This window comes from Mastigoproctus giganteus, chromosome 1 (assembly GCF_048544385.1).
Source record: "Mastigoproctus giganteus isolate SK-2022 chromosome 1, ASM4854438v1, whole genome shotgun sequence".
Lineage (NCBI taxonomy): Eukaryota > Metazoa > Arthropoda > Arachnida > Uropygi > Thelyphonidae > Mastigoproctus > Mastigoproctus giganteus.
This window is the reverse complement of record NC_143575.1, coordinates 265,301,150-265,324,356: the sequence shown is the minus strand read 5'-3', so window position 1 is coordinate 265,324,356 and position 23,207 is coordinate 265,301,150. Positions and strand designations below refer to the sequence as shown.

General features: G+C 42.6%; 1 protein-coding gene across 1 annotated transcript; it reads left to right on the top strand.

Annotated features, from left to right (window-relative positions):
- The first annotated feature begins 1,432 nt into the window (after positions 1-1,432).
- Positions 1,433-22,550, top strand: LOC150091913 (acetylcholinesterase-like). Its single transcript, XM_090370196.1, has 4 exons — positions 1,433-1,447; positions 12,948-14,521; positions 17,306-17,484; positions 22,492-22,550. Exons 2-4 carry the CDS (start codon positions 13,008-13,010, stop codon positions 22,548-22,550), a joined length of 1,752 nt encoding a protein of 583 aa, XP_090226322.1. The 5' UTR covers positions 1,433-1,447; positions 12,948-13,007.
- The last annotated feature ends 657 nt before the right edge of the window (positions 22,551-23,207 follow it).

Below are 23,207 nucleotides of genomic sequence, written 5' to 3'. Positions count from 1 at the left end.
TCACCATTCGGGAAAAAGTGTAACATAGCGGGGTGTACACAGTCAGCAAGCAGTTGACGATAGCGGAGACCACTTATACTTTGTTCCACATGCACCAGGGATTCAAGTTCCTTCCAGTGAAACATGCCCCACACCATACAACCGCCTCCGCCGGCCTGCGCTTTTGATACCATTCATGATGGATGAAGAGCCTCATGTTGTTGATGCCAAATGCGTACACAACCATCTACGGTGTGGAGTAAATAACGTGACTCATGCGACCAGCACACCTTCTTCTAGTCTTCTGATGTTCAAGTTTCATGATCTTTGCACCAGGCGAGTCTTTTACGCCGATGAACCTTGGTTAGGAGAGGATGCCGTAGGGGGTTGTCTCCTGGTATAGTCCATACGTACGAGAGTGCGACGCATAATCATTCCAGCTATTGAACCGGGTTCGCTCATGTTGTATTGGTTAGTGAACACTACAACAGAGTTGTGCATGTTCGCCTGTATGAGTCGTCGATCCCGGCGTTCCCCTCTGACATCAACCTTTCTCTGATATTTGCCGTTTTGCTCTCGGGTCGTTGTTTGACCATTTTGACGGCAGTCCTGGTACACTTTAGCTACGGCGGCTGTCGAACACTCCACCAGTTCAGCCTTTTGGGAAATCGAGGCACCAGCTCTTCGACTTCCCACAATTTGTCCTTTATATCCTCCTTTTTTTTGTCCTTTATTTATTTGTCCAATAAATCCTTCCTTTTTCCCATCAGCTCGGAATTGTACTACCTACTGAACCACTGACACCTTCCTTATCTATGCTGCGTAAGTCGACTAACTGCGCACTCTGGTACCTCACGTGGTCATAATTCAGTGATCACTCAATGTATATTTGCATTCGACGATACTGTTCACAATAAAATATTCATGAAAAACATTTTGTTCTGTTAATTTTGTCCATTAGTGTAGTAAGATATCCAGGATATGGAATGGCCATTAAAAATCCAAATCACCAAAGGGGATGCTTATAAAATGCATTATCATCTTCAATACACGATCAATTAAATCAATTAAAAAATATATAAGAAAATGATATTCTTTCCTGACTTCTTCGTGATTAGATAATTGAGTGTAATTTTTCAAGTGAACCATCTTAACAATAGACACTCATAGGAAGGGTGTATTTTGAATATATCTGTAGGTATTCTTTTGTGTTTTTTTGATAAGAGCTAGCAATCGCGTGACACGTGCTAGACCACTATTGTGTACTGATCAAAAGCACTCTATTCGAAAGGGATTTCCTTGAGCGGATACTGAGCCTCTCTATCTATAGAGGCACCGAAATGGCTCTGTCAACAGCGACACTAGTCAAGGTTATCACGTGATGCATTTGTCCTTAACAGCCACTACGTATATTTGAGGATAATTTTGAACACCTCGCACTTTAGTAAGCCTTCTGTGGTACAGTTGGGTAAGTACATCCTCATCTTTCTTTTTTGATTTATTCCTCATTTTATAACATCAAGAAGAAGCCAAATTGCAGATTTAGAGAGATTAATATTAATGTATTATATACTCACTGACCAAATAATTGCAAAGGTAATTTGTCAGGTACTATGACACAACCTTCTTAGTATCAGATAAATACTTTCCGTTTTCCTTGGGCTGCTGAGTTGTTGCTGCGAGAAAGGCAGCTATTTTTCCGATTTTCAGAGAGGGATATCATTTGAAGCACGTTTCGCAGCAGCCACAATTGAGAAAACAAAGAAAATCACTGGCGTGTTCAAAGCACCATTTTGTAAATTAATCAATGGGTGGGAGAAGAAATGAAAGTTTATCTTTAAAAAGGAAAAAATAGGTCAGAATATCACTGCTCCAAAAATAGAAAGGTAAAGTGTGGTAATAAAATTCAATTTAGGCTCGGAATCTGAAACTTGGTAGTCGCGTACCTAAAGGAAAGCCACTGCATTTTGTTAAAAAAATCGAAAGATCTGACTTGAGTGGTGGTGACTTTACCTACACGGAAAACTTGTTTGGTAAACCGTGTTGATTTATTTGTGTGTCTATATAAACTATATGTAAGGTGATAAATTCTTGGGATGTGCAGTTCTTAACTGTTCTCCTGGGATTTTATTGGTGGAGTGGCTCACTGGACGAATTCTGATTAATTGAATAACAAGTTTAATAGTGACTTTTGTGTAACCTTAAACTCTGCTCTGTCGTTAGACCTCTCATTGATGAAACATGGAATTTAGTCTACCCCGCATCATTCTTGGTTTGTTGAAGATCATCAACTTCCTTCTGTATTTCTTCAAAATGCTGAACCAAGAAGAGGAAATTACATTGCTAATTTTTGACTGATGTGGTTCATCAACCTTCTTCATTTCCAAAAGAGGATGAGACAATGGAGATAACTTTAACTTGCTGCTCCCAACTGGAACTGGTCGGGGATAATTTTTCCCATGATTAATGCTTGCTGAAGATATTCGAGTGCTGCTGTTCCTGTGTCATGATGGGATTTCTTAAGAAAAATTTCTCCTGAAAGTTTTGGATTTTTCCACTTCCTCCTATGTCTTTTAATATTTGTTCTTCTATAACTTCCGCGTCTTTGGCGGATCCCTCCTTTTGATCCTTCGCTTTTCTTTACTTTACTTTCCCTACCATTCTATATTCTCACTGTATCCAATTTTTCTTTCATTCACTAAATTTGATCCATGCTGGTGTTTTTCCGTGGTATGGATCAGCACGATGACAGTAGACCCTGGCCACCTCCACGTGGCGGGGTAGGGGTGGAATGTGTGAACCAGGTACCAGCCAATAACATAACAACCGGACACATCATAACATTTGCACACCCAACACACTACATACAAATGTCCGGTTTTGGCGTAAACTTCAACACAAGAAGTGCAATAGCGGCTAATGGGGTGAACCCGGTTCTCTGCCACTACATATCTCCTGAATATACTCTTGAGTGGTGTAGGCAACCAAGACTGGATTATGGAATAGTAGAAAAGATCATGTGGTCTGAGGAGTGTCGATTTACAATTTTTGCTCCAATGGTACGGTGAATCTTTGGAATGAATCTCATAAAGCCATTCATCCCGACTGTCTCGTGTCCACTATTGAAGCTGATGAATGGGGGGATAGCTTGGCATGTAGTATGTTCTTTTGGTACGAAATTGTACGCTCATACTAGAGAGCCGTATTACGTGTTAACACCAATGAATACCTTTTGTCGGATCTGACAAACTTCACCAGGCAAAAATTGTAATTGAATGGTTCGACTAATATTCCCAAGATTTCACCATCTACCTTTCCACCTAATTTTTCATCCTTACTTTACATCCTAGAGAACTATTTCAGGATCTCAGATAAACTCCCCACCGTACTCAATAAAATTTTGCAGGAAAGATGGCTCCTTGTAGGGCACAATGGTCTCTGCCATTCCTTTACTGCCTGCAGATTGGTATAGGTATGGTGAGGGTCAGACGGCTCTGGGGATTTCTTCCATATCCACGTATGTTCTATGTCTCGAGTGACAGTATCCTGTCTATGCCAGAGGTTTAAAAATAATGTGTGGGTCATGTGCTATGTAGTTTATTGTGCCCATTGTTCATCCAGGCTTCTCGCCGCGTGGGCCCCTAGTGGGACCCGGCATTACCATATTTAGCGAAGGGAACGCCGGCCGGGTGTACCAAGAGAGTAATTATACTCTGGCAGATCCTGCCACTTACTTTCCTGAGATTTCGGTGACTAGAACCTAGGGTATTTTTTTATTTTATTTTATTTATTAACACACAACTGTATATACATTCTCAAGATATATTAATCCATTAATATACAATATTTATATACAAACTATTATATATACTGTAGTCTTTCTGTACATTTGATTGTGTGTGTCCTGATATGAAGGGTGGCTCCTAGACATAGTGTATAGTGTATAGTGTATAGTGTGTTCGTGTCTAACGGCACCAGGGGTTTCCCCCATCTCCGCGTTGCTTTCATTGTGGGTGTAACAGTTCACTGTAAAGGCCAGAGATTTAAAAGTGTATGGATATTGTATGGGTGTAGTGTTGTGTATCGTTGTTCCTCTGGCCATTTAGCCGCTAGACCCCTGCTGGGGCCCAACGTTGTCCACACTATGCCTCGTGGAGGCAGACCAGGTACACTAGTATTCAAATATTTTCTCTGGCAGGTCCTGCCACCTAATTTCCTGAGATTTCAGTGGCTAGGACCTTAAAAAAAAAAAAATAAAATAAAAATAAATAAATAAAAAAAAAAATAAAATAAAATATATATATATATATATAAAATGGAATTTTTGCTCAGTGGGGGTTAAGAAAATTGTGTAGAAAGGCCAAATGAGTTTAGTGTGAACGCAATTAAATTTAGTCATTATTAAATTTTAAGTTATGTGGGGTATACACTTGCGTATTAGGTAGAGGTGGGGGGGAGACAGAAGGCTGGGGGGAAAAGACAGAAATATGGGGACGATAGAGAAGGCGACCCCAGATAATCGGTGGGGCAGGCCCATGCCCCACCAGGCGAAGAGGGGAGTGGCAAGGAGATGAGGGGATGGAAGATACCGTCCCCTCCCCCTGCCGGGGGAGAGAGGAAAAGATAGGACCATGCAAGGGAGCATGGTTTGAGAGCCAAGATGGCGAGCAGCAAGCTGCAGTTGGTCTTCAGTGGCATTGGTGTTCCCATTTGGGATATCACTCATGGGACAAGGTCCCGTCCAGTTTAGTCAAGTCAGTTCTTGTCCTTTATTAAGTAGGTTCAGTTGTTATTCCTCTTTGTCATGTATAGGGTTCAGTTCTGCTCCACTGCAGCGAGCACTCGTCTTCTTGCAAAGAGCTCTTGGGCATAGCAGGAGAAAGCCAGGTACTCTTGTTTTGTTTCCAGTATGTTGTGTTCCCGTCCTCTAGGACAATATACGATCTTTGTTATTAAGATGTTGCGGAGGTCGTCATAAAGCTGGCAATCATACATTAGGTGTTGCCAGCTCTCCAGACCACCACAAACACAGGTAGGGTCCTCTTCAATTCCCAAAAGGCAAAGTTTGGCATTGATGGCGCCATGTCCGGTGAGAAGGTATGCTGCATGGAGTCCAGGTGAGAACCACATTGGGAACTTAGGGTAGACCCTGCCGACGTCAGGTATAAACTTTCTGGTTATCTCCCCTGTATGGGAGTTTGTCCATCTCTCTTGCCACACCTGCAGCAGGTGAGCGTAGAGCCTCTTCTTTTCAGCGGTGCGGTTATTTGCTGGTTCAGTTGTATGTCCGAGACAGGTCCTTGAGGTGCCCTTTGCCAGATGGTAAAGTAAACCTTTGCCCACAATCTCCAGATCAAGGGGGAGGACTCCGGTCAAGACCTGTAAAGCGTGGGTGCTCACCGTGCTGCAGGCACGAGAAGTAAATAATAAAATCGACCTTTGGGTTGAGTTGATGATACGTCGGTTGACTGCGGTAGTAGCCTTGTGATACCATACGCCAGAGGCATATGTGATGATAGGTATGAATATGGCTTTGTAGAAGATATGTAGCGTACGCCGGCCAAGGCCCCAGTCCCTTCGAGCCACCCTAGCAACGAGGGCTGCATATTTCCTAATCTTGGTTCGGATGTTTTGTAGGTGGTCTTTGAAGGATAGGTTGTGGTCAAGGATGACCCCTAGATACTTGAGTTGTTTGGAGAATTTTATTGTCGTCTGGTTTATCTTAATTTGAGGAGGCCGTCGTAGGTCCAAGTTCCCTTTCAGCAAGGCTGAGTTGGTTTTTTCTGGTGATATTCTCAGGTGATTCTGTTTTGCCCAGTTCTGCAGTAGCTCCAAGGCCAGGTTTGCAGATTCTTCCAGTTTTGCCCTTGAGTTCGCCGAGACGGAGAGAATGAGGTCATCGGCAAATGCTTGAGCATCCACTTCTCCGAGGTCCGAGACGAGGAAGCTGTCCAAGACGATGTTCCATAGGAATGGTCCCAGGACTGAACCCTGCGGGCAGCCCCGGTGGATGCTTCTAGAGAGGGTCTGATAGGGCGCATTCACTACTATGAATCTGTTGGATAGGTAGTTCTGTAAGGTCTGATAGAGGTTACTGGGAAGATTTGCAGCTCTGAGTCTGGCCAGGACGCTCGGCCACCAAAGTGTGTTGAATGCCCCAGCGAAGTCCACAGAGATCACCAAGAAGTATTTTCTGTTGCAGTTCTCCACTTTCCCCAGGAGGTGCTGGTGGGCATCTATGGCAGAATGACCCTGTCGAAAGCCGAACTGGTTGGGCGTTGCTAGTCCTGCAGTATTGTAGTGATGCTGGAGACGAGCATGTAATAGGCGCTCGAAGAGCTTGCTGACCACGGAGAGCAAGGCTATAGGCCTGTAAGAGTCTGGGAGGATAGGCGACTTGGAAGGATTTTTTAGGATAAGTTTAACATTGGCAACCTTCCAAGATGTTGGAAAGGCTCCTGTCTGGAGGCATTTGTTGTAAAGATTTAGCATCAGGTCAGGGGCATGTTCTACTGTCTTTTTAACAATTTCTGGTTCTAGCAGGTCTGGCCCTGGGCATTTATTTCCTCTGATAGTTGATGCTGCTGCAGTTAGCTCCTCCCTGGTGAAAGGCATTTCCATTGCTTGGTTATTGTAGGTCGCATTATCTTGGCACATTTTCCTCTGATCGTCAGTCTGTGATTCAGCCGGTGGTTGAAAGACCACGTCAAGAATATTGTTTATGGTGCTTTCCCAGTTTGTAGTCATGGTACCTTGTGGAGTTCTAGTAGTAGCGACAACCTCCCCCCGAGGGAACTTGTTTGTGGTGATCTTGTAGACCACCCCCCAGGGATCGTTATTGCCAGTAGTTGTGACCAATCGCTGCCATGTCTCCTGTTTGCTGTGACGTATCTGCGCGGTGTAAGCATTTCTCGCTTCTCTGTAACGCTGCCGTAAGGCCTCCACTTCTGCAGCTGGCCAAGATCTTCGGGCCCTTTGAAAAGCCTTGCGTCGGATATGAGTTTCCTTTCTAAGGTGCTGCAAGTCCCGGTTCCACCATGGCACTGCACCCGGGGCTGGGTGTTTCCTAGGTATTGCAGCTTCACAGGCCTGAGTGATGAGGGCTGTTGTCTTTCGCTGAAGGAGTTCCGGGTTGCTAGTGGTCTGGAGTTCGGCATTATGTTCCTGTAAGGCAACTGTGATTTCAGTCTGGAAGGTGTCCCAATTTGCTTTCTGAACAGCGTACCTGTGCTGTATTTGTCTTGGTACTGGGTTCCTAGTTAGTGAGCGGTTAAGCTGGAAGGTTATGGCACGGTGGTCAGAGGTGGTCCAGGCATCTTGGACCGACCACCCAGTAATATTGCTGGCTATGTTTCTGGAGGCCATGGTGACATCTATAGTTGACTCCCACAACGTATTGCAGAAGGTCGGCAGGTTGTGTGGGAGGTTTAATACCGTTACTGGTGCGTTTGCCAGGAACTCCTGTTTTTGACCGTTCCTTGTGCCCGGTCGATCAGGTGTGTGACTGTGCCACACCGGGGATCTGCAGTTCGCATCTGCGCCAATGATTATTCTCGAGTTTGGAAAGGTGTTGATTACCGTGTAAAGGTAATTTATAGCGAAGGTGATGTCCTCACCTGGGCGGCAGTACAGGGCCACAACATAAAGGGCTCCCATGGCGGTAACAATGTGAGCACATGCGGCCCAAGCAGTGCAGAGGTGGGTAATTCTGGTAGCTGTGATGTCTGGATTCCGGATGACAATGGCTGCCCAGGGAGTCTCATCCTCCGCCTGGATGACCTTGTATTTTAGGGGATACCTCCGGACCATTTTCATGTGGGCATATGGTTCTTGCAAAATTAAGACATCAATGTTCTCCTCTTCAGCTTTGAGTCGTAACTGATCGGCCACTGCCCTGGCCCTTTGTGCGTTTATTTGTATGAACTTAACCTCAGTGGTGTTGTACTCCTTAAGGCGTGTCCCCATAATCGAGTCTTTCCTGGTATAAACTCTTAGCCTTAAGGTACACTGGGCATTTGCTGTCTCTTATGGAGTGCGCAGAGTTAATTTTTAGGCTTTTACAATTTGTACAAACTGGTTGTGTGCTTTTATTTGGGCAGTTGTTATAATAATGGCCTTTTTCAGAACAGTGACCACAGGTTGGTGCCGTTTGTTTGCAAGTATGTGTAGTGTGGCCATATTTGCAACAACGGAAGCATTTGAGCACACCCACGTGCTCGCGGAAGCGGTGGCTGCTCCAGTTTACAAAGATCCTTGTCTGTCCTTTCAGGGCCTGCCAGGCGACCGGGGTAAGTTCCACAATCCAGTTGGTGGATCTAGCGTCTTTAGATTTGTAGGAGTACTTTGGGGTGAGCAGGTTTTGGGCATCAGAGTTAGGTAGGGAGTTGGAGAAATTTCTCTGGTAGATCTCGTCTGCCAACTGGTTTGGTGTCAGGTCATTTTCTAAGTCATATATTGTTATGGACGGTCCTTTTCGCTTGGGCAAGGTCGCGGTAAGGCCTAGTTCTGGGATTTTTGGGTTATTGATGATCTTTTCTGCTTCTTCTTTTGTTTCCGTCTCTATTAGTATGCCGGTGTTTCTGGTCTTCCTAACTGCTTTTATCCTCGTTGTCTTGAGGTCATTTCTTAGATTGGTGATTACTTGTGTCTTGAGCTCTTCGCTGGATTGCGTTTCGTCCAGTGTCGCAGGGCGTAGAACGACCAGATTTGGTTGCTTTAGGAGTGTTTTCCGTTTGGCAGGTTGTGCACTAGAGTCTGCACTCGGCGTCTGGTAAGGTGTGGTCCTCAGCGCTTGTGCGTAGGAAGGGGCACGCTGTGGCATTTGATTTGCCCTTCCCTCCAAGTAGGCCTCCAACTTGGCAGTTGCTTTGTCATATTCCGATTGTGTAGAGAGGAGGATAGTCTCCAATTTGCTCCATAAGGAGACGATTTCGGCGCGGAGATTTGTTGTAACTCTGTTCGCTTGTTCTTTGAACAAGCTCTCTAATGCCGTCCTAAGGGTGAGCACCTGTTGCAGGACGGGGCCCACTCGCAGTGCGGGGTCCAGAGCATGCTCCTCCTCCACGCAGTCGCACTGCTGGCTCTTTTGTTCAGTTTGTTCCTTGGATTCAGATTGAGATCTAGTTTCTCTCTCAGGTTTTGGGATTTCTACCTTCCTGTTGTGCTTTTTTGGGACTGGAGCGGGCTTTTGGCTTTCCACATCGCCTTTTATGCCTACAGTCTGAACAGTTCCAGAGGCGTTTTTCATGCTTACTTCTGAGTGGTTTGAGTATTGTGAAGGCATTTTCATAAAGTTCGGAAGAACGAGGTTCCGGATTGCCTGCATGTCAACATGGCTTTCTTTACCAGGCTGGCCGAGATATACCTGTTCATAAAACTGGGTGGAATACACCTGGCTATCACTGACGTGCCGCCTTCTATTCCGCTGCAGTGGGCAAGGTGGCGTTAAGTGGGAGTCGGACAGAACTTTAGGGGAAGAGGCCAAGACTGAGTGGGAAGGGCTCCCTTGTTCATTCGCTGGCTTTTCCCGGCAGCAGTATGCGACAAATTTCGCGCGGGCTGCGCTTGATAGCTTTTTCAGGCTTAATTGGGAAAGGCCTGTGCAGCTCTGGCAGATTTGAAATTTGCATTTCGAGCATTTAATATTTACACTTTTGTTTAATTTACTGATTTTCTTTTTGCATAATTTGCAGATATCTGCATTTTTAGTACGTGGCTCTTCTTCCATAATTGAGCAAATAAATGAAAACTACATATTCGGCGCTCACACAAAATTTAACCCTGTTATTCACTGCTGCAAACAAAAGCTTTCTCCAAATGCTTACGGGACCTCCTGCTGTAGAGAGATTGCCGCAGGCAGGGAGGTGACACGAAACGGAGCAAGAGGGAGGGAAACGTTACTGGTCAGCGAAGCACTTAGCTAGTGTCCACTAACTGCCGTTATGCTGTATAAGAAATAACTACAGTACAATATAGCGTCCATCTTGGAGAAGTGCATTGTCGCAAACCCAAAAGAGAAATTAGTAAAATACTTATCTTTTGCTGGAGCTACGCTGCTGAAACTTCATGTATAAGTAGATAGGCAGTCACTGATTGTTACTTGATCACTTGAAAGTTCAGGCAATTAATATAACTCATCTAAATTACTTAAGATTAGGAGCACAAGGTACACAAGGTATATTACTAAGCGCCACCTAGCGAGCTATCCGCTCCTAGACATAAGCCCATCTCCACCTTTTACTCCTGTGAAAGCTCAGAACGTCTGCAAAACAGGCCTGAAAAAAGAGCGTTATGTCAGGCCATTTCGCCACCAGGGATTAACCAACACCTGGATCAACCATTCTCTATGTGTGCTGTAATGCACAAATCCTGCACCTACCGGAAGTAGTGCTATACTGGTAGGTGCCAGCAATCCCGCCCCCAAGGCTGCCCAAACTTGGAGGCCAGCGAAAAAAAAAAAAATAAAATAAAAAATAAAAAAAAAATTCCAACTAAGAACAATATATACTTGTTGAAACAAAAGCAACATTATACAATTATTTATGACATTAACTTAACAATAACACTTAGAAACATTAACATTAACACTTAGATTAACATTATCTCCACTTAGAGTCCATCCAGAAATGCAACCCTGCATTTGGGTATCCAGGAGCAGAAGATCATCTCGCACTGTAAACAAGAAACATCCTATGAAGATGATGGTATACGAAGCGTTCTGTGGTCAAATGTGCAGCACTTCCGTTAATTTGGATCCTGCAATGGATTTCTTAACTCCTGTCTTCTTTTAAAAACTTTGGCCGAGAATTCTTGAAGCAAAGCAAAGATGTCCCACCTCTGAACCAAGAGAGGTAAATTATTCTCAGTGAGGTTTGGTAACCTATTTGGTAATTCCTGCCTGTCTGAAGTATACAGTCCGCATTCAAGGATGACATGTCTCCAAGATTCCACCTCACCGCACGAACAGTAGGGGTCAGGTTCTAATCCTCTTTCAAATAGTTTGGCCCTTAAGCCATGTCCAGTGATTAAGTAACTCGTGGTCAGGGTGGGAGCAAACCAAGAAGACACCCTCCTGTCCATTGCAAAGCTTACGGCTGGAATGAAGCCTCTTGTAATGGTTCCATACTCACTCAAATCCCAACGTTGCTGCCAGCAATTCACAAGCTCACCCCAAATTCTACGTTTTTCCTCCTTTATGTTGTTATTTGGATTAGAGGTGATATTCAATATTTGTAACGCCCTTCCCTTCTTTAAGTTATATACAATACCTCGGAAAATAATGTGTAAATCCAAGGGGATGGTACCTGCAATAACCTGTAAGGCATTTGTCGACACTGTCCTTGGAGCGCATATAACTGTAAGCAACATTGTACGTTGCAGGGACAGAAGCTTGGCTTTAGTTGTAACCTTGGTAGCAGCAGCAAACCAAATACCAGCACCATAATCTACAATCGGAAGAAATATCGTCTTGTAGTACAATACCAGAGTTTTTTTGGATAAACCCCATTCCTTGCGGGAAATTCTAACAACTGCAGCTACGAACTTTTTGATTTTTTCATTGATTTTAGTGACATGTACATGAAACCTGAGACGATCATCTAAAGTTAAACCCAAATACTTGGTGTTCTGTACATATGGAATTTGAGTACTATATAGGGTTACCTTTGGCGGCCTTCCATAATCGAAGTGGTGTTTAAATATCATAAGGTGACGTTTGGTCAGCAGTACCGTTTGCAGCTGCTTTGGACCCCCTTCTGGCAAATTTCGAAAACATGATCTCTTACGCCGATCATTTGAAACTCTTCATTCATTCGAATCAGCCAGAACAAGCGCTCTCAGTCCAAAGAACTACAATAAAAAAAATTAATGAGATAAACACCTTTCGGGATTACATTGCACTCGAGGTAAATGCCGAAAAATTTGCCCGGATGACATTCACAAAGAGGAAAAAAATAATCCCACTGCAAGTCTACAAATGGACATCAAATAAACCATGTCAACTCCCAAAGGTACCTTGCTTTGGAGTGGGATTCGAACTTGTCTTTTCTGGAGAACTTCAATGAAACAAGGAACAAATTCTACGCAGCCCTTTGGTCTGCTCGACAGGAACTGGTTGGTTACTGAAATAAGAATCTGATATCTAGATTTGTCCAAACTTGTGTTGTACCCATGGCACTCTACGCGTCGGAAATCTGGTCCTCAGCTCCTCCAACCTATCTTCAGCAGTTCTTGGGGCTTGAGTATTTGCTAGTGCGATCCGTCAATAGGTCTTCAGGACATCCCCTTATTATCTCTAGGGCTATACGGCATTCGTTGCATGGAATGACCCCTTGGAAACAAGTAATCACTAATCGCATTATAATTACCCCCTCCAAGCTTATTTCGGGTAGACTAAATGCTCCCATCATCGATAGGCACAACATTCTACCCAAAGATAACAGAAGAACAAATAATCATCAAACGTCTAAGATCCGACTAGCCCTCAACCAAATCAGCTGGCTTAGTCATACGTTTCCAGCAAACACGATTGTCTCCTGAACTCCCTAAATATTAATCCCAAGTCGATTTGAGTGGTGAAGATCTACAGATTCATAGATCTTGCACACGTACACAATGTTTGAATTTTAGAAGTTTCAGGTCTGCTTCGCTCTCTGCAGGCTTCTGTGAAGACAAACTGCCCTCCTCCTCCTCCAGAGTCCAGACAGCTTTCCACAACTTTCCGGCTTGTTTGTTCCAGCAATCCTACGAGTGAAGTCTTTAAAAAATACTATCAGAAAACGTTGAGGAGGGATTATGGTTATTTAGTTCCTTGCAAATGACTGATTGACTATTTTAAGTAATAATAATACAAAATTAAACATAAATTAATACTAAGTAAAAAGATTAATTAATGAGTTAATTATACAATTTTTAACGCTGCAAGTAATTAGCGTTGTTTATCTGCTAACTATTCTTTCTTCTTCTTACAGACATCGATTTTTGTGGGAGGAATCATAATAACAACAGCAAAATCAAGTGTATTTTTCCCAATGGGATTCAGAAACTGCATCTTTGTAATTGCAGCATTTGAAATCTGTTTTGGAGACTATGCTAAAACACAAGCAGCATCAGAAGATCTTATTGTTAAAACGCAATTAGGAACAATTAAAGGTAAAAATATTAGGACACCAGGTGGGAAATCTGTTGATGCATTCCTTGGAATACCATATGCCAAACCTCCTGTAGGGAAATATCGCTTCCGCCCACCAGAGCCTGTTGAAGCGTGGACTGATACCTTGGATGCTACCGAGCTTCCAGATGCATGTATGCAATCAAACTTCCCGATTATGGATGAAAACCTCAGAGAACAGCTCAAAGCCTTGATGGCAGCTAAGGATCCCAAAGAGGATTGTCTAAAGTTAAACGTGTGGGTTCCGCACCCTAGACCTCAGAAAGCTGCAGTTATGATCTCGATTTACGGTGGGGCTTTTATCGGTGGGTCGAGTGATGGCATGTTCTACGATCCAAAAGTGTTAGTTTCTGAGGAAGAGGTCATTGTAGTGTCAATGAATTACCGAGTCGCAAGTTTAGGGTTTCTCTATTTTGGACGTCCTGATGCACCAGGGAACGTAGGATTGTTTGACCAGACGTTGGCGATTCGTTGGGTCAAAGAGAATATTGCTGATTTTGGGGGTGATCCAGAAAATATAACGTTGTTCGGAGTGAGTGCAGGCGGTGCAAGTGTAAGTTATCACCTTTTGTCTCCTCTCAGTCGAAACTTGTTCAATCGAGCCATCATGCAGAGTGGAACTGCAACTTCTCCTTGGGCCATGCACGATAGAAGTAAGGCCATTATTCAAGGTCTAAAACTGGCGAAATCGGTGGGTTGTCCTCATGATAAAAACAACCTCGATGATGTCATGGAGTGTCTACGGAAAAAAGATGCACAGGATTTAATGAATCACGAAGGCAAACTTCATGGAGCTTTGGATTTTTCCTTCGTTCCAGTAACAGACGGAGTATTCATTGAGGAAGATCCGGAAATATTACTTAAAAACAAGAAGTTCAAAAACACGAGCATTCTCCTTGGGGCAACGTTGAACGAGGGATCTACTTTTCTAGTTATGGACCTCCCCGATATTTTCAAAGTGGTTGATGACCTTACTATCACGTATAAGGAATTTTTAAAAACTCTGAGGACATACTTTCCTTTCAATAATGAGCTGATTGAACAGTCCATCATCCAGGAATACAAGGATTGGATAGAATCGGACTACGTTGATGGTGTCGATAATTCTGTGGGTGATCGCCATTTTGTGTGTCCAACTGAGCAGTTTGCTCGAAATTTTGCCAATGCAGAAAACGATGTCTATCTTTATAGCTTCGAACACAATGCACCGCCAGTTATGGAAGGATTTCATTCAAAGTGGATGGGAGTTACTCATGGTGCAGAGCACATTTACGTGTTGGGGTTTTATTTGAATCCATCAATGAAAAGTGCCCCCCAAGAAATATTCTTGTCCTCTCGCATTATGAGATTATGGGCAAATTTTGCCAAAACAGGGTAAGTTTTCTCTTTTCAAACTGTTTATTACATTAGACAATAGTCGTGTAATTTTATATACATGGAGATGTAAGTAAAATTACATTGTAAAAGATATTTTTGTTTCTGATTGTTATTATTATTATTTTTTTGAAAATAAGTAAGGCATTAGAACCTCTAAAACTTTATACAGCGGATGGGTTGTGAAGATGAAAGTAGACAATTGTTGACATTACACTTGAGTCTCTGTACATTGCAATTTTCAGGAAATACGTGAGAAGAGAAGTTGTTCCAGAAAACAGAAGTTGCGAGACACGTTCCGTCTAGTTTGAAAGAAAGAGCGGGAATAATGGAAGCTAATTCAGAAGAATAACATCGCCCATGGAAGTGCGTGTTGAGCATGGTGAATAGTCAGTTGAGTCTTTGGACAGAAACAGAGCGGACTCAGCGCAACTTCCTGAAAGATTCCTCACCTGATGGGGATCGCTCTAGTTGTGATGTTCTCGACCTTGATGGTGGTACTCTATTTCGATATGGTTGTTTCTACGAAGTTTGTCACTGTCGGATTGACTTTTTTGATCTTCTGCCTCTCAATTAGCCAGCTATGATGCTCGCAGTCGGAAGCCTAGCGTTAATCGATATAGGCTGTGTAGAGATTGCGGCGCTTTTTGTAGTCTTGTTCTGTAACTGAGACATTACCGGTTAAATGCTGCTTGCATCCTTTGTTCATTCGCTTGCATGCTTTCTGCTATTCAGCCGTCTGCCCCGGTATCACAATGGTATCACCGTCCTCTCCACAGCGCGTGGAAGAGGCCCGGGTTCGAATCCCGTCAATGACGCGAGGAACTTTATTAGGCTCTTTTCACTCTCTGCATGAGTTAAGTCAGTTTCAGGCGAAGAAAGCAAGGTTTTTTTTTTTCCCCTGGGCAACTGGGGCTTTTCATCCAGCGGAACGGGCAAATCGAGCAGAGAACACACGCAATTCGCAGACAATACACAGTGCGCGGTAGATGAATTTAATTATACGAGTGGCCTCAAAATAATAGATTTTTTCTTTCTTTTCTTGCTGTTCGGCAATGATGTTCTGCCTCTCTAAGTAGTCTGATATCTTCTTTGTTATCCAGCTTGTCAGGATCTTGTACAGCGTTGGGAGACAAGTGATCGGTCTATATTTCGACAGATTCCTTCTATCTTGGTCATTATCTTTCAAATATGTGATTCCCTGACAGGGAAACTTTGGGTTTGTTTCTGGGTGACATCATTCGGGTGAACTGCTCTGCTAGGTGCTTGTGTGGGCAAGTTATCTATTCCTGGGTTCTACAGTTGTTAAACCCAGGAATACTGTTGTAATTCTTCTTCAAGAATCTCCCATTCTTTTTCTCTTACGTCTTTGCTTTACTTCCGTTCTAGTTCTATCCAGGATTCTCAACTGTTATGTCTTACTTCAGTACTCCCTATGTTTCCCAGAATTCGTGGATGTTCTTCTGCTTGTGTGTTCCGTTTACATATTTCACGTCTTGTGCGATACTTCTGTAGAAGGCTCTTCGCTTTTCGTAGAAGACTCGGTAGTTTATTTTCCTTTGGAAGCTCTCTTTTTATCGGAGAAGTCTCTTGCTAAATGCGAGGAGTTTCTGCTTCTGTGTGTCAAAGTATTTCCTATTCTCTGATTTTTGGTCTTCTTTTTGGATGTTGGCTCTCTTGAGGATGCTCTTCAGTTTGACAATGAATTTCTTACTCCTATTAGCCTGTTGGTAATCGGCTCTTGATTTCTCAATTCTTCTATTATCTGCTGAAGTCCTCTTTCCCAAGCTGGCGGTATTTCTTTTTGTTGTTTTTGTCGAGGTAATGTTGTATAATTGGGCGATTGCGGTGGTCTGTGACTCTCCACAGGATTCTGTTTGGTCTTTGCTTCGGCAACACGTGGGTATTTGTGGGGTCATGTCCTCGAATTCTCGAAATTCCCCCCTCTTCCACTCATCTTCTATTCTTTAATATCATGACCTCGTCCTTTATCTCTTTCCACTTCAGGTACTCTGGGTTGCATTTCTCCTCGCTCTTCCTGCTCTGTTCCCGTGTTATGAATATTCTTTGTGTTGATCGCTCACATCCTGCTTGATTTTTTCCAAGATTGCAGAAAGTATCATGATCTTCGTGACAATGGTCCTTCTTTGGTGCGCTATTAGCTGTTTGGTGACCTGAATGTTTGGAACTCGTTCCAACCTCTTCTAGATTACCATATCGGTCTACAGCTTGATTATTTTATAGTATACTCGCATGATGAACGTATTCATTTTGATGTTCCACTTCATGCGTCATTAGCGGAGTTGCACATGATGCACTTTCAACTGGATGCTCTTGTCCTTCCTTTGTGGTAGCCATATGGAAACAGCGCCACTCGCTCCACAGCCTTCCTCAGTAGACCGTCTCCGACTTTTCGAAACTACTTGTCTACCTGTGGCTTGATCGCGAGTGACTTTATCCTGCCCCACAATCGAGGCAGTATGATTATTATTTCTCTTGGACATCATCCATCTATGGAGATGGACCTGTTTAGCTTCCGTCCCGTGGTAGTGCAAGTTCTTGGGTGTTCTATGCCTCAGTAGTCACTTTGACCTTAGCGAAATAGGCCAGCTAAAGCGATTTTCACAATTTTTTAAAAAAATGTTATTCTCCTTATAATTATTTTTATTATACTGGTTTCCCAGTGTGATGGAGGCGTGTAGTCCAGTGTCATCGGGCCAATGCGTCCTTCTTTTAATTTTATTATTATTATTTTAATTTAATCTCACTTATTCTGTGTTCTAGCAATCCGAATTTGTCCCCAGATGGCTCTGAAGGCAATGAAAAATGGCCTCGGTACACAACGGAAAAAAAGGAGTATTTCATTTTCGATAAAGCAGAGTCGAGTTCGATAGGTCGAGGACTTCGTTCCAGACAGTGTGCCTTCTGGCAATATTATGTGCCCTTTTTGTTACAATGGACAGGTTAGTATATTCCGAACGTGTTTTTTTAGAGTTTAATCTTTGTTTTTGATTGTAAATAGGTCACATTTTAATTGGAAAGCAAGTCTTTCCTTAATTTTTGGCATCGTATTTCACAGGATTATGCTCGAAATTAATGTCACATGTTAAGCAATGAAGATAGTAGATTTATGTAGTTTTTAATATTTATTTGGTAGACGTTACCCTGTGTTTCTTAAATGATAATTGGTGTTTATTATAATTAATTGGGTATTTTGCAAAGTTCTTGAAGAAATGTATTCAGTTTTATATCCATGTGTTGATCACAAAGTTAATTATTATATTAATTTATTAATATTAATAAATTTTAACGATTTTAAATAGTTTTGTAATATTGTTAATGGTATTTACGAGATTCTATAGAGAATAATTAACACTACTCTGCATTTTGAAAAAAAATTCATTTATGTATTCACAGAAAAGGGCGTTTCTGAATCATTTTCTAATAATGATTTCAAAAATAACTTCCGTTTCTTTTTCCATCACGCCTGGTTCCTTTAAGAAATCACTGAAGACATTTTGATTTTTCGTAAATCTTTATTAATTTTGGCAGAATTTGTGCACTTAGCTTATAACAAAATGCTTATTTTTCGGGACTTTTGTATACGTGGTAAATGCACCATAAAAAAGACAGTGTGATAAAAATTCCACTAATCTGCCACCCATATCTGCAATAAGGCCTCTGAGGTTGGGATTATTCATACTACCAATTTTAGACACACACACCAACCATTTATGACTGGTTGAATAATGAAATAAAATAAAATAAAATGATAGAAAAGACTGTAAAATAATATTTACAAAAAACTTTTAATCATTTACAAAAAACTAAACTATAACAAAAGTAAAATAAGTAAATAAGTTAAAATGCATTAAAATATAAATATAAAAGCGATAAAAAGACGATAAAAAACACTAGAGCTTTCGGAGGTGTCTTCCTCAGTAATAGTGAGACTTAAATGACACATCCGTAAATACCAGGTTCACGGCACACGTGGATGACCAGGCGCATACTCAGCATTCCTTTCACTTGTGCCGGAACCGGAAGTGGGCTGGACACGTGGAAAATTAAAACGTTTGTCTCTTGTCAAAACCACCGCCTCAAAAAGGGGGTGAAGCCTAACTCCCCTGTCTCTGTTTATACTATTGTTACCAGAGGATCCAATCCACAGACTTTCCAGCCACTTGCGGTCCCAGAATCTGTGCGCCCGGTCAAGGATGACAGCGTTGTCGGGGGAGATCTGGTGTTGTTTTTCCCAATAGTGCTCGGCAATGGCGGATTTATTGAGCTCTGCGGTCCGTATCGCTCGTGAATGTTCTCCCAGACGGTCCTTGAGACGCCGTCCTGTCTCCCCCACGTAACATTCCCCACAATCCGGGCATGTGATCTCATACACGACCCCACTACTAGAATCCCTAGTAATGGGGTCTTTGACCTGTGACACTACTGTGTGCAACCTCCGGCCCGGAAGCTGCACACAGCGTGTCTGAAAGTCGCGAAGCATCCTCGCAATGCGATCTGACAGGCCCGGATAGTAGGGAACATACACTGTGGTAAGCGGTACAGGCGGAACTACCCGATTGGGCTCTTCCTCTCTGTTGTATTCATCAATGACCCTCTGGGGGTAACCGCACCTCATAAGATCCGTCGTGATTTGCCTAATTTCCTTCTCCCCCTCCTCAGGGGTACTGCAATGCGTTCTAACCCTACCCAAAAGTGCTCTGGCCACACTATTCTTATGTTGGACAGTCTGTGCCATCCTATAATGTGTGTACTGGCCCCTACACATTGGTTTCCTATAAACCTTAGTTCTAAGTCTGGGGCCTTCCCTATATACCATTATGTCCAGAAATGGGAGGGTACCATCTATTTCTACCTCCGAGGTAAATTTTATGAAGGGGGAGAAACCATTGAGAAACGAGACCACATCTTCCTCTCTCCCCTTCCTTACAATAGTAAACGTGTCATCAACATATCGTTTCCACTTACGCATAGGGAACTCCAATCTTGCGAAAACCCTATTCTCAAATTCCTCCATAGCCAGATTTGCAACAATGGCGCTGATTGGAGAACCCATGGCTGTACCGTGAACCTGTTTATACATCACTCCTTGGAAAACCAAGGTTGTACTAGAAAGACATAATTCAACAGCACCACATATATCTTCTATGTTTAGGTGGGATCTAGCACTTAAAGTATTATCATTTTGTAAAGCCAACCTTACACATTCTACCCCATGTGCTATGGGGATACAAGTAAATAATGATATAACATCTAATGACATCATCAGCTCGTCCTCCCCTATTTCTTGACTGCTTACAAAGTTCACAAATTCCGCACTGTCTCCAATGACCAACGTGGACCGCCCCACAACTGGGGAAATCAGCTGCGCCAGATATTTAGATAAAGCATACGTAGGGCTACCAATGAAGGAAACTATGGGCCGTAATGGAACATTCTCCTTGTGTGTCTTAGGTAACCCATAAAATCTGGGCAGTCGACACCCTGTTGCATGCATGGACCAATACTTGTCCTTTGGAATCTTTTGCATCTTTAGCCAGGAAAGTAGCATCTTATTTACACGCTGTTCTAAGCTAGCCAAGGGGTTTCTGTGAACAATCTTATAAGTACAATTATCACCTAATAAGTCTAACGCTTTCTTGTGGTAATCTTCTTTGTTTAATACCACAGTTGATCTGCTTTTATCTGCTGGTAGGATTATAATATCTTCGTCCCGTTTAAGTTCTTCTAGTGCTTTCAAGAAAGCGTTAGACTTATTAGGTGATAATTGTACTTATAAGATTGTTCACAGAAACCCCTTGGCTAGCTTAGAACAGCGTGTAAATAAGATGCTACTTTCCTGGCTAAAGATGCAAAAGATTCCAAAGGACAAGTATTGGTCCATGCATGCAACAGGGTGTCGACTGCCCAGATTTTATGGGTTACCTAAGACACACAAGGAGAATGTTCCATTACGGCCCATAGTTTCCTTCATTGGTAGCCCTACGTATGCTTTATCTAAATATCTGGCGCAGCTGATTTCCCCAGTTGTGGGGCGGTCCACGTTGGTCATTGGAGACAGTGCGGAATTTGTGAACTTTGTAAGCAGTCAAGAAATAGGGGAGGACGAGCTGATGATGTCATTAGATGTTATATCATTATTTACTTGTATCCCCATAGCACATGGGGTAGAATGTGTAAGGTTGGCTTTACAAAATGATAATACTTTAAGTGCTAGATCCCACCTAAACATAGAAGATATATGTGGTGCTGTTGAATTATGTCTTTCTAGTACAACCTTGGTTTTCCAAGGAGTGATGTATAAACAGGTTCACGGTACAGCCATGGGTTCTCCAATCAGCGCCATTGTTGCAAATCTGGCTATGGAGGAATTTGAGAATAGGGTTTTCGCAAGATTGGAGTTCCCTATGCGTAAGTGGAAACGATATGTTGATGACACGTTTACTATTGTAAGGAAGGGGAGAGAGGAAGATGTGGTCTCGTTTCTCAATGGTTTCTCCCCCTTCATAAAATTTACCTCGGAGGTAGAAATAGATGGTACCCTCCCATTTCTGGACATAATGGTATATAGGGAAGGCCCCAGACTTAGAACTAAGGTTTATAGGAAACCAATGTGTAGGGGCCAGTACACACATTATAGGATGGCACAGACTGTCCAACATAAGAATAGTGTGGCCAGAGCACTTTTGGGTAGGGTTAGAACGCATTGCAGTACCCCTGAGGAGGGGGAGAAGGAAATTAGGCAAATCACGACGGATCTTATGAGGTGCGGTTACCCCCAGAGGGTCATTGATGAATACAACAGAGAGGAAGAGCCCAATCGGGTAGTTCCGCCTGTACCGCTTACCACAGTGTATGTTCCCTACTATCCGGGCCTGTCAGATCGCATTGCGAGGATGCTTCGCGACTTTCAGACACGCTGTGTGCAGCTTCCGGGCCGGAGGTTGCACACAGTAGTGTCACAGGTCAAAGACCCCATTACTAGGGATTCTAGTAGTGGGGTCGTGTATGAGATCACATGCCCGGATTGTGGGGAATGTTACGTGGGGGAGACAGGACGGCGTCTCAAGGACCGTCTGGGAGAACATTCACGAGCGATACGGACCGCAGAGCTCAATAAATCCGCCATTGCCGAGCACTATTGGGAAAAACAACACCAGATCTCCCCCGACAACCCTGTCATCCTTGACCGGGCGCACAGATTCTGGGACCGCAAGTGGCTGGAAAGTCTGTGGATTGGATCCTCTGGTAACAATAGTATAAACAGAGACAGGGGAGTTAGGCTTCACCCCCTTTTTGAGGCGGTGGTTTTGACAAGAGACAAACGTTTTAATTTTCCACGTGTCCAGCCCACTTCCGGTTCCGGCACAAGTGAAAGGAATGCTGAGTATGCGCCTGGTCATCCACGTGTGCCGTGAACCTGGTATTTAAGGATGTGTCATTTAAGTCTCACTATTACTGAGGAAGACACCTCCGAAAGCTCTAGTGTTTTTTATCGTCTTTTTATCGCTTTTATATTTATATTTTAATGCATTTTAACTTATTTACTTATTTTACTTTTGTTATAGTTTAGTTTTTTGTAAATATTATTTTACAGTCTTTTCTATCATTTTATTTTATTTCATTATTCAACCAGTCATAAATGGTTGGTGTGTGTGTCTAAAAAATTGGTAATCTGCCACCTCTCATTTTAAAAAGTGATCTATAATGGGTCACAGTTTCGTTTCTTTGATTTTCCTGCAGATTCTTCTCCTTTATATTCCCTCTTTAGCATCCAGCAATAGCCAGCCATCATGTTGACATTCCACTTCATACCTCATCTCCACGATTTTAATGTCCTGGTGAAACGTATCATCCTAAATTTAATTAACCCTATTCTAAAATTAACTCTATTTGTTTCAATTTAATGGCAAAACTTTGTTAAAATGCTTATTTATTTATCATTTCAGATAAAGTGGATTCTTGTGAAAAGAAAGATTCGAGAAAAACTGTCTGGACCAGTCCCTAAATAAATTTACTTAATTTCATTTGATTTTTATATTCACTTGCTCAACTGTAAAATAAAAAAAAAATCGAAAGAAAGTTGTTCTCAATTAAACACATCCTCATTAAGCAATGAAGGTTGATTTTCTGTTAAAGTTAAAAATACACAATAAATTATTGAAATTAAAAACTTGAAAAACTTTAAAGAGGATGTTAAAAACACAAAGATAAGATGGACAGTATGTAGAGATATTAGTTTCACATTACAAGGCAGAAGGATCGAACCAATTTGCTAAAGACCTACACTATGCTGAGACTTTGTTAGGTACACCTGTGCTGTGCACACAAATGGTTTAACCCACAACGTTGCAAGTCACATGACCACAGTTGTTGATATAAATGCAGCAGAACAATCTTTGCAGTATGACTTAAGCGTATATACCGTAGCAAGAATGGGGAAAAGGAGTGATCTAACGGATTTTGAACGTGGCATGGTAGTAGGTGTAAGACGTGCTGGGCAAAGCATCTCTGAATCGGCAGTTCTCTTAAACCTTTTACGCACCACTGTTTCAAGGGTGTATCGAGAATGGTGCAACAGAAAACATCCTCTCAACGGCACTCCTGTGGAAGAAAATCGCTCGTTGATGAGAGAGAGGTCAGAGGAGGATGCCTAGAATTGTGC